At 34.3% G+C, this 11,880-nt stretch overlaps 3 protein-coding genes across 4 annotated transcripts in view; 2 read left to right on the top strand and 1 right to left on the bottom strand.

Moving 5' to 3' along the window:
* Window positions 1-11,880, top strand: part of LOC126773166 (cytochrome c oxidase assembly protein COX16 homolog, mitochondrial) — a 141,071-nt gene that overhangs the window by 105,507 nt on the left and 23,684 nt on the right. The gene's annotated exons all lie outside the window — the stretch shown is intronic.
* On the top strand, window positions 551-3,855 carry LOC126773163 (uncharacterized). The gene is made up of 4 exons (XM_050493807.1): window positions 551-742; window positions 1,234-1,429; window positions 2,215-2,335; window positions 3,227-3,855. Exons 1-4 carry the CDS (start codon window positions 661-663, stop codon window positions 3,833-3,835), a joined length of 1,008 nt encoding a protein of 335 aa, XP_050349764.1. The 5' UTR covers window positions 551-660; the 3' UTR covers window positions 3,836-3,855.
* Window positions 3,849-11,880, bottom strand: part of LOC126773159 (tyrosine-protein kinase CSK) — a 27,292-nt gene continuing 19,260 nt past the window's right edge. For both annotated transcript variants that reach the window (XM_050493802.1, XM_050493801.1), the window contains exons 6-16: window positions 11,664-11,757; window positions 9,733-9,879; window positions 9,283-9,373; window positions 9,077-9,196; window positions 8,677-8,800; window positions 7,773-7,938; window positions 7,464-7,631; window positions 7,046-7,262; window positions 6,881-6,967; window positions 6,518-6,700; window positions 3,849-6,220 (exon numbers count right to left, since the gene is read on the bottom strand). In XM_050493802.1, coding sequence (XP_050349759.1) covers window positions 6,218-6,220; window positions 6,518-6,700; window positions 6,881-6,967; window positions 7,046-7,262; window positions 7,464-7,631; window positions 7,773-7,938; window positions 8,677-8,800; window positions 9,077-9,196; window positions 9,283-9,373; window positions 9,733-9,879; window positions 11,664-11,757 — 1,400 coding nt within the window. In that variant the 3' untranslated portion in view covers window positions 3,849-6,217. The remainder of the gene's footprint in view (window positions 6,221-6,517; window positions 6,701-6,880; window positions 6,968-7,045; window positions 7,263-7,463; window positions 7,632-7,772; window positions 7,939-8,676; window positions 8,801-9,076; window positions 9,197-9,282; window positions 9,374-9,732; window positions 9,880-11,663; window positions 11,758-11,880) is intronic.

Raw genomic sequence — 11,880 nt, 5'->3', positions numbered from 1 at the left:
TACATGAATGCACTATAGAAAAGTAAAGAAGCCGGTACGACCCACTGATTCGTTATGGTCTCCTCTTTTTTTGAAGAGAAAGTTTAGAGCTCATTATATTACACCAATGCTGCTCCAATGCAGATTCGTGTGTCGGACTATCATTCGTCACCTGTAGTTTCCCTTCACCGCCGAGCTCAAATTAAATTAAAAGCACATATGAAACACGTGACTGAGTATGACACCGAAATTAATTATATTTAATAATATAATTATATATAATTCGTTTAAGATTTACGTGTTCTAGCCACTGGGTTATCCATATGACAGCGGTGGTGGTTTGGGCCCATATTATACATTATATAGTATCAGTTTAAACTAAATAAAAAATCGATATCTTATTGTAAATAGATGATTTATTTATGTAACGTCGTAATACAAAACACTGTTATAAAACATCGCTATTTAAAATAACCAATTATGACAACGTAAAACACTAGAATAATGCTAGCAGTATTTTGCGATATCATGAAAAATAAATATGCGCACATATTGTCATTTGTGACAAGTCGTAAAAATAAATCATGGAATCAAACATAATTTAATACAAATATTATAAATAAATTAAACATCATGATTAAGACACCTACAAACAATAACTTTATAAATTAAAACTATAGAATGCAGTGGAATCAGCCCTACGGACAAGTTGCGTTTGAAAACATTCCTAACAATGTTTACTATCAAACCAATACGGACTATGGTGCGTTTTCAGTTAAATTTAACCGTAGGCATATTCTGTAGTAGCAATCAGGGGCGGATTTCCCTAGAAGTCGAGTAGGCCTTGGCCTTGAGCGGCAAAATTTAGGGGACGGTAAAAATTGGCAAGATTAAAAAAAATGTCATCACGCCGTTTGTAAGCCTACAAAGCAAACATAGCAAAAAACAAATCCCGAATAGAAATTCCGATCATTAAAAGTTTCAGGGAGTAAGGAGGAGGGAGAGCAATTTTCCATAATCCTCAAGTCTAAGTATCAAATCCGCAAAGTAATCAATATTAATAAACAATTGTGTACATTTTTACTTGCACTAAAACAAAATACACTTCTTCTTTACAACTTTCTTGGTAACAAATGCACTTGTTCACAATACAAAACTTGCCGATTCTCTTTTTATGAAGATTCAGCTTTATAGTTTTGTGTAAATAAATGATAGTGATAATATCTAAAGTATATGTTATTTCCTTTCTTCCAGCACCACCATTTCGAGCAATAGGTGAGGGTGAAGTTACATCTATTTATATTCCAGATGGCAGTACGCAGATGTACTTTATACCTACTATTAGATACGATCGTTGGTCACCCCAATATAATATCAATTTTCCTAATGTTGATAACTTTCACAAGAATTTAAGTACTGACTATTGGTTTGTAAGAAGCGTTTCTTTCCCGTAAGTTATATTTGTGTACTAACTTTGTCTATATTATTCATTTAATTCACTGGCTTGAGTGCTTCGGCTGCGTGATATTCACCTATGATTTGTTTTTAGTAATATTCTCTGATAAATTTCTAGGTCGAGCTAATAAAAAACTGCAAGGTTTTTCTGACTAGAATTTATCAGTATTGGAGTTTGAAAGTTGGTAGTGTTTAGGTACATTCCTGTACTTCGAAAAGCACGTAAAACCAGTGGCCATGTGCCTTAACTCCTTCCGGTCGTTAGGTTTTGCCGTCCCAACGGATAAACAAAAAGAAAGAAGTTGTATAAAATATGTTAAATGTAAATTGCATTGCATATACTTTGAACAGTAATTACCTAATCTCTCTTTAAAGGCCTCCGTGACCAAAATCGGTAATGAGGACATTTTGTCATCATTAGTTACTTTAACAATGCGACATAACTCATAATGATTCAGTCTTGGCTCATGTTACTTTAAATATTTATAACTTGATTTAATAATGTTATAGGATCCTTTTTAAGGTATTTTTTGCGGTGTTTTATAAAACACGGTACGTACAGTTGTAGCTGTAAAATATATATAATAGTATTTCATGAAGTGTGAAATATGAACATAGTATTATAAAAATATATATTTCTGTGTCAAATTGTAAAATTATGAAAGTTACACATTATTTGGATTATGTATTAAATACCATTTATTTAGTTCATATTTAAAAAATAGTTAAGAAATGAGTGCGTTATCGTTTTAAGCACATCCTTAAATGATTCATTTTTAGGATATCAACGAGTTTTAACAATCACTTGCCAAATCCATGTGGGAATTCTATACCAACACAACCGTTTACTCCTAATTACACTACTAACTTACCATTATGTCAAACTGAATATTATCAAAAGGTTTGTTTTACGATTCACTTAATTGTTCATTTCTTACATATTAATTGGGAAAAGCTCGTAATTTATCTTACTAAAGCTTTGTTTTCGTTTTTAGCAATATTAATACTATGTAACTTAGAAATGTAAGTTATAATTGCACGTAACTGGTGATGTGCCGAGTATCCGTATCCGCATCCATGGATAGCCGAGGGAGGAGAAAGATCAGTATCCGTTCCTTTATGGCGGATCTTGTACCTTATTATTTTCATTTCATAGATGGAATTCTATAGATATATAGATTAAATAGCAATGAAAACCTTATAAAACAGATTCGATTATTTCTTAAAATCTAATATTTGATATATTTGATCGTACTAAACTATAAACAAAACAAAAGAAAGACCCGCGGCATGTAAATGTGAAACATGTCCTGTCGTCAACTATCGTTTCAAGGTCTCGCGCACCGACACCGATTGAGTAAGAAAGTTAAGATCCGTATCCGCGGATCTGACACCAAATATCCGTATTCGGATTCGTATCCACGGAGCACACAGTACCGTCCAAAAGTTTCGAAGCTCATATATTTTTATACAAAACTAAACATCGCCGACAATATGCGCTAAAAAATAGTAATAAAATTAAATTTTACGATTGTTTATATAAAGACAATAGGATTATCATACCATATTTATCAAGTTTTAACAAATTCCTTGATTTTGACGAAACAAAAACTTTTTTATTTTACCTGGCTGCTTCCAAACTTTTGAACGATAGTGTATATTTTTAACGATCCGGGTAACGAATGAGCAATATTTATGAACTACTTTTAACAATGTAATTTAAACGAAATATGTAACCTAAAGTTTTTATCTCTATGCAACAAATAAAAAAAAGAACGATTTATTATTACAGTTCCACAATGATAATGCAACATCGACGACAGATATCACGTACTTTTACCCTAGTCTACGTCTAGAGAGGATTTCACACAACAGCACGTTAGTTCAAACTAATAAACCCTCTGCAAACTACAACATTTCTTACGATGGAGTAAAAAAGTGTCCGTGTAAAGTGAGCTTTAGAGTAGAAAAAGAAATTCGTAATAAATGTATGTGTCAAGAAAGTGTCAGTTCAATGTCCGTTGACAGTGTGAGTACACCTAGCGAAAATAGCATAAAGAGAAAAAAAAAACATGTACGTTCGAAACGTAAAAGCAAAAATAAGACAAGTAAACGTAGAGGTATTATTTGCAAATGTAGTGATGACGCGAAAGAAACATCAGACAAACTGGTGACGACTTATATGGACACGGCTAGTGGTAACGTCGAAAGTAAGGGTCGCGATACGCAGACGTCACGGAACTCGAAAAGAAACGACATTAAGCCCGAGGTATGGATACCTAGAAAGAGGAAGAGCGCAACAAGCCCAAAATCTTCGACAAACACAATCGACCAGTTATTCAGCTTGACGACATCAGACGATTGTGCGTGCGTAAGTTGTACGGATACTGACAGTCAATGAATAAAACACTATATTCATAGTTTCTTATAATACATTTATTCCTTATTGTTACACGTATTTACATTTTGAAAATAGTACAATAATAAACAAAAACAAAAACGAGATTTTCATTTTTTACCTTTAAAATATTACAGGGTATATTTATTTCAGATACGCTCTTTTTCGTCCTAAGTTAACAAACTTTAGACTAGCATTCGTTTAAAGTTGTGTGTTATTACAATTTATCGAACGAGGAAGACTGCAAATAATATAAAGGTTTTGCTACCTGAAGAAATTACTTTGGTAAAAAATGACTCTTGCGTGGAGTCGTAAGGATCTATTAGCGATCGCAAAAATGTATAAGTAGACATTTTATGTAGGCAATAAATATTTATTTAAATTTGTATAACACACAGTCTCATTATTTTTTCATAAGAAAAATTCATACTATATATGGCTCGGAAATTACAATAATTCTACATATTCGATTAAAAATAATTTACATTTTAAGGAACAAATTAATATCATTGTTTTACATGAATTTTTACCATGAAAATTATCTATCTATATTTGTCTATTAACTTTAGATAAAAACAAAATGTAGCAATAGATAGAACGATATCGAATACATTGCGACACGCTAATAGACCATGTTCGGCTCGGATTACTAACCAATTTTTAAGAAATTTATAAATTAATCGTAAAAAGAAAACAATGTAACACTTATAACTAGTATTGCATAAGGAAAATAAGTGGACTTTCCCATCGTGTAGCCTTTGAGTAAATCATTGCTATTCAAAACATAATCGGTAGTGTTTTGTATGCTTGTAATTGCAACAATAAAAATATTTACATTTTGAATGAAATGTTCTAAATAAATCATTTTAAAATTTACAATGACAAGCATAGAAGAGTTCCACAAACATTAAATCGAAATACCATCACACTTCTCCAACTGAGATTCCATTTTTTTGTCTCCATTTGTCATGACAATTTATTTTTTATATTTATACCATACAACCTCATTTTATTTTATTAACAATATTAAACCGTATATTACGATTTTAAATTACCAATGGTAATCACTAAGTTTTAGCACACAACCAGGAAGTTAGTTAAACAACTTTATTCCTTATTTTATCTAAGCACACATGATTACTCTACAACACAGTGCTAATACCAATCTTAAACAAAAAAAAAATAATGAAGATCAGCTAAAAATTCAACGATTTATCTTAATATCAGACTTTAACACTAATATTGTAAAGGAATGAATTACTAATTTACGTGGTCTCTTCACATAATAATAAAAAATATAATGGAATCGTTTTGTGTGTTCAATTACATCGGTAAAGATTATTAAAAAATAGCATTTCGAGTTCCTTGCATGCAGACAAGAAATGCGTATTAACTTATAGTACTCATAAATTATCGATATATTTCTCTATGTGCATTATAAATGTTCACGTTTACAGTGTGATCAGACACCATATTTATATTTAAATAGAGGAAAAAAAATATGATACAAAGAAAACTACAAATGTTATTTGACTAGACAGTACCATAGTACCGACATACGGTCACGTTATTTCATTGAGGAATTTTACATTATATTATTTAGGCCTTACAAATTATAAAAGGGCTTTTAGTGCCACCGATAATCTAATCGTTTGTATTTTTTTATCAGCTTTAGAAATAGTTACACATTCGAATATAAATTTTGAATCAGAGTTTCGATAAAAAATTATACATGCATACAATCAGCTATTTAACATACTTTTATTACAATTCGCAGTGTTATTGTTAAGTAACAATTATGTCTCCATGGACTATTGGTAGAAATTTACTAAATACTCGAAATATACGTACTAAAAATAATTTAATAAAAACGTTATCACAATATTTTTATCAACTTTGCCTTTTGTTTATATGTATCATGAAAATATTTCCTAAATTATTTATTTATATGAAAATTATAAAAAGATATCATTTCATATGAAGGTTTCAAAAATTATGGTCCATGGCCAAGAATATTGTGCTTTGTAAAATTTGTGCATAATTTGAACAATATAATTTAATATAATGTAATAGAATGCGAGACATAGTGATTTTATCCTAGTACTAAATAATATACTTCACGCCACTGAGAGGCCACTAAAAGCCCCGCGAGAGCAAAAATACACAACATGAGATAAAATTCTCCTCTATAACACACCAATTTTTACTATCCTGCATTATGGTTACTTCTTAAGCGAGGAAGAAGTATTTATACTTTATCAAAATAATTTAGTACTTACACGATAGATTAAAACCTTGTATATTAAAAATACAGCTTGCATTTTCACAGCGGCCACTAGTGTAACAAAGTTTAACTTAAAAGTTTCACCGTCTTTACTACCGCATTCACTGAAAAAAAATATTTCAACTATTATTTTTAATTATTGATTTTACAAATGCGGGCCGTTTTCTTACTTAATAATTTGTTTTAGATTTTACACAGACATTAAATTACTCAAGCCCGCTGATGTTAAATGTGCAATAATTTTTTAATACAAGTTAAGCCCCCAAAACCTCCGCGGTGCTTGCCTCGTTTAGAGCTGATGATCCTCAGTTAAAGTTCAATGGTTCAACTCGTGTCGTCGTATAAGATTCAGTCGGCAAAGTAAATGTTGAGTAACTTTATGAAAGCGTGGGCGGCGTCACCTGGTGCGCGTGCGCGGCGTCGCGGATGGCGGCGAGGCGCAGGCGCGTGTGCGCGAAGGTGGGGCGCTGCGCGGGGTCGGCGTGCCACGCCGCGCGCATCACGTCGTACGGGCCGGCCGGGCAGCCCTCCGGCGCCTCCATGCGGTAGCCGCGCTCCACGTGCCGCACCACGTCCGCCAGCGGCTGGGACAAGAGGGTTGATGTCATTCGTTCATTTTTTTTAGTTATCTATTTTAAATAGTTAATTTTTTCGTCAATTCGAGGTAAAATAATCTTGGACCAATAATAAGTACAGCGGAAGATTCATAAATAAACATGAACTTTTAAAAAATTTATTATAGTATGTCAAATTCGTGCACTTACGATTCTCGGATACGGAACTCTCCCGAATGAATATATTTCCCAGAGAAGTATACCAAAACTCCACATGTCAGACTTATTTGAAAATTTCTGAGAAGAAAAGGATTAAAATGAATATACACAATGGAATAACACTCGTAATGTATATATAGTAGGACAGGAGCTCACGTTGTACTTGAGCGCCTCGGGCGCGGTCCACTTGATGGGCAGCTTGGCCTGCACGCGCAGCGCGTCGGCCGGGTCGTCGGGCGTGGCGTCAGTGCGCGCGAGGCCGAAGTCGGCCACCTTGGCCGTGCCCTCCGCCGAGATGAGCACGTTGCGCGCCGCCAGGTCGCGGTGCACCACGCGCTGCCGCTCCAGATACTCCATGCCGCAGCACGCGTCGCTGGAACGATGCACTTCATATTATATATCATCCAAATCATCATACAAATTATGCGTTAATAGCTGAGTGCATTTTATTAACGACATTCAAATTGGATCGACAATAAAAATTACTGTCCAGTTCTATAATATTAGTATAGAAAAATTCTGAGATGTTAGCAATTTTTAAAAACGAAATAGTTTAAATGGAAAATTAACTAACTACGCAAAGTTTATTTGGTTGAGCTGCGTGACGTAGTGCCTGCCGCGCGAGCGCAGATAGTCGAGCAGCGAGCCCTGCGCGCAGTGCTCCGTCACGATGCACGTGCTGCCGTTCATACTGAACACCACGCAGCCCAGCAATCGAACCAAATTTTCGTGTTTAAGAGATCTAAAAAAACCAGACCTAACTATTAAAACTTGTAATTACTTATCATAAATATATCTAGTAAATTGAATTGTAGTAGTAAATAATACTACGTTAATATAATAGTATATGTATTATTACTTTTATATATAATAAATCACTTACGCCATAACACTCGCTTCCGCACGGAACTTGCTGGCCGCCTCTCTATCCTTTAAAATCTTTACGGCTACTTTTTGAGTGCCATTTAGAATGCCGAGCATCACATCGCCAAACTCGCCTTTGCCTATATTTTCTCGAATTTCCAAATCTCGTTCAGCTATTATCCAACCTAAAATAAATTAAAATTGGAATTAAAAATAAACGTGATATTCCGATTCAATAACACATTTATTCGATATATTTGATATATATATCGCGCCATTCTTAGCCACATAAACCTGCATAGTCCAATTTGTATCAACAAAATCTTTAATCTAATATTTTTTTTTTTTTTTATAGAATAGGAAGGCGGACGAGCATATGGGCCACCTGATGGTAAGTGGTCACCAACGCTCTTAGACATTAGCATTGTAAGAAATGTCAACCATCGCTTACATATCCAATGCGCCACCAACCTTGGGAACTAAGATTTTATGTCCCTTGTGCCTGTAATTACACTGGCTCACTCACCCTTCAAACCGGAACACAACAATACCAAGTATTGCTGTTTTGCGGTAGAATATCTGATGAGTGGGTGGTACCTACCCAGACGAGCTTGCACTAAGCCCTACCACCAGTATCTGTATCTTCATAAATCATAGTTTTTAGAAGAGGTTGGTTTGTTTATGTTATTTACAAATAAAATAAAAATATTGCTATTTGAATAATAAAAATGTAATCAGTTCCGGTTAATGGTCTATAAAAGCTCACTATAAGGTGCCCCATATAGTGGAAGATCTCAAGATCCTTCTTAGCTTAAGGTGTCTCCGGACACAAATTATCTCTGGACGTTGTGAAGCGCTATGCCGAGCGCGTCCGGCGTGGTCGGTGTCGGTGTGGTAGCTCAATAACGGAGAGCGGTACTCACGCGCATCCATCAACTTCTGCGCGCCGTCGGGCTGGTCCGCGGAGAGGTGCCCGAACGCGTGCTGGAAGTGGCCCGAGCTCAGTGCGCTCGATACGCTCGGCGTGGGCGGGTACGGTGGTGGCTGCTGTAAAATTAGATATATACTAAATTTAGAAAGTTTCTACATATTTTGTTCAAACAATTAAGCTATTTTTGGTTTCATAATAAAGACCTATTAAAATTAAATTTAAAAAGAACTGAGTCAAAAGACATTTCCAGATTTTAATATTTTTTTTATATTATACGATATTATTATAATAATATTATATAAAGAAAAAAAATTAAGCATTTATTTTTTATTAATTAATTATCTTCTCTTCGTCTTTTTTAAGAAGTGATGTGACAATGTATAAATACAAACCTGTGGCAATGGGGAAAATGGTGTTTGAAGAACATTATTATTATTGGCACCATTTGGAGATGATTTAGGAAGCCATCTTTCTAATTTTGTACAAAGCCCGTCTGCATCTTTTAAATAATGCTGCAAAAATAGACAAACATAACATTTCATTTTTATTATTTCACTACAATGATATTTACTTTATGTGAAATTAATATGAAATTCACCTGAATTAAATCGGGCATATTATCGAAGAACTCCTCATCGTCTATCGTCAGGCGTTGATTTTGACTGTCAGGCGCTGTCGCCCATTTAACTCTGTAAAAATAAGAGAACAAAAGTTTAGAACTCGTGACACGTGTACGTGTATTGCTCGTTTATGTCTTATAAATATATCTACAGCCGATTCCTACAGATATATTGAAAAGACGACCTAGAAGTATCGTGACGTCATTGGCCGAGATCTAATTAATTTTGCTAATATAATAATAAAGTGTTATTCGAGAAAAGCTTTTTATGTAGGTCAAGCCGTTGTCGGAATTCAACCCGTATTATAAATAAAGAAATATTAATCAAAAACTGTTTGTAGTGCAAAACATAGCAGAGCTATTAGAAAATCGCAATCGGAATACGTAAATCGACCCGCAGAAATCCTTAACCAGGGATATAGTACGTACCGGTAATGCTCGACGCGTCCCCGGAAGCGCACGCAGAGCGTGTGGTCGCCGGGGAAGTTGGTGCTCTCGCGCACGAGGAACACGCCGTCCGGCGAGCCCGACAGCAGCGCCTCCGCGCGCTCGCGGGAGATGGCGCCGTGGTGCCAGCTGCGGCGGGGGCATTATAATAATAATAATATCCTGGGACATTTTTCACACACGGTCATCTGATACCAAATTAAGCTTGTACTGAGCTTGTGCTATGGAAACCAGACTGATATACTACTTTTCTTTTGTAAATACATACTTATATGGATAATTAACAGAATATTATCTTAGCAACATAGTTAAAACTTAATTCCGTTTCTATTTATAAATTTTCACTTACATCGGCATTTCGAATAATATGTTGTCATAAACAATATACATATGTCATTTGAATAGATAGAGCCACTAATCAATTATTGTTTTGTAAAGAAGCATTAAATTAAATTCTTGCTAAGTGGGCCGGTGTAATTAAAGGCAAAAGGAACGTAACATCTTAGTTTCCTTGGGTAAACATTGGCGGGGACATTACATTATAACTTAATTGGGTTGCGATTTCCTCTATGAAATGAAGAAAACCTAAGTTCATCACGTCCAATTGTTCAATATACAAAATGTTTTTCCTTATAGTTGTTGTACTTCGATTGATTTCTTTGTCTTTTATGACCAGTTTCTAAAACTCGAGAGAGTAATGATGATAATAAGGTTACACTAGTCATCAATAATAATAGCCAATTAAAACACATAGCTAAGTATCTGTCTTACTTGGCGCCGTTAATAATAAAGCAATAACGACATAAATATAAAAAACTGTTAACGTAAGACAAGGTCGGTTCAAGGCTTCGGTCGGAACAGTTTATATTAATATTTAAAGATTGCATTAGTTTATGAAATAATATATAATTAATTATTATCAAAAGTTGTACGAAATTTAAAATGTTCTTTAAAAATTTTAATGTTGAAAACACTTGATTATTGTATACATATTATTTTGCAACCGTTGTCTACGACGCAACACAATCTTATCGTTACTAAACCGACTTCTCTAGAAAGTTACCGTGATTGCCAAACGAATGTTACAAACGGACGAAATGATAACATAATATAAAGAAATAATTACTTAAAGTCAGCGTAATTAATTAACGGCGAACCGGATTCCGAGTTAATCTTTTCACAGTCACTCTCCGTCTCCATAACTCAATAGAACCGAACTATGCTAACGAGACAACGCCTGAGATAAGCGATATGTTATCACGATTAACACTTTTCGCGTCTCTCATCTTTGACACGAGTACTCTGATTAACGAAAATTGAATAAAAATTTAATACAATTTTTTATCGATATACGATAATTATATTATGATAAACTGATTGTATAGATAACGGAACAAGTTAAGTAAAAAGATATATCATAATAGAAGACTCGCTTTTATTAAAAGAATATCTTACTAATGTCAAAACTATTTATTATTGTTGTGTTTCGGTTTGAAGGGTGAGTGAGCTACAGGAATAAAAGACGTAACATCTAAGTTCCTAACGTATCGGATGGTTAATATTTTTTTGTCAATGTATTTGAGCGATTGTTACGACTGACCAAACCCGGTGGCCCTTGGTGTGGTAGATTTTTTTGTCATATGTTCACGCCGAAATGGCTGAATGGATACTGATGTAATTTGGCACAGTGGCGGATCATGTTCGTATTACTTGATGATAAAGTTATGAGCAAATAATTATAAAAATTTCAATTAGAAGAGATGATCTATAACATATACAGAAATCAACGCCTAGCCTTAGCCTCGCACTAGGAATAAATAGCTTTTCTATATAATTTATTTTAAATGTAATTGTTTTTGACGAGCAATTACAATAAACTTATCATTAAATAACAGTAGAAATCATCAACTTACGGCCACTGCGTCATGTTGATAAGCCTGTTGGCTGCGGGCGGTGGATTTTGACCAGACGAGTTCACAAGGACGTCACTCGGTCCCTTAGGAACCACTGTGGACATACAAACAAATGTCATTAAGATCGACGATAATACGTGCACAACACAAACAATAAAAAAATATTACACATAAATATGACTATTAATAAGAAAAAATATTGATTTTAAATTTCGAA

Source organism: Nymphalis io, chromosome 14, assembly GCF_905147045.1.
Source record: "Nymphalis io chromosome 14, ilAglIoxx1.1, whole genome shotgun sequence".
Classification (NCBI taxonomy): Eukaryota; Metazoa; Arthropoda; class Insecta; order Lepidoptera; family Nymphalidae; genus Nymphalis; species Nymphalis io.
The sequence above is the reverse complement of the archived record's forward strand: the minus strand, read 5'-3'. Positions and strand labels throughout refer to the sequence as shown.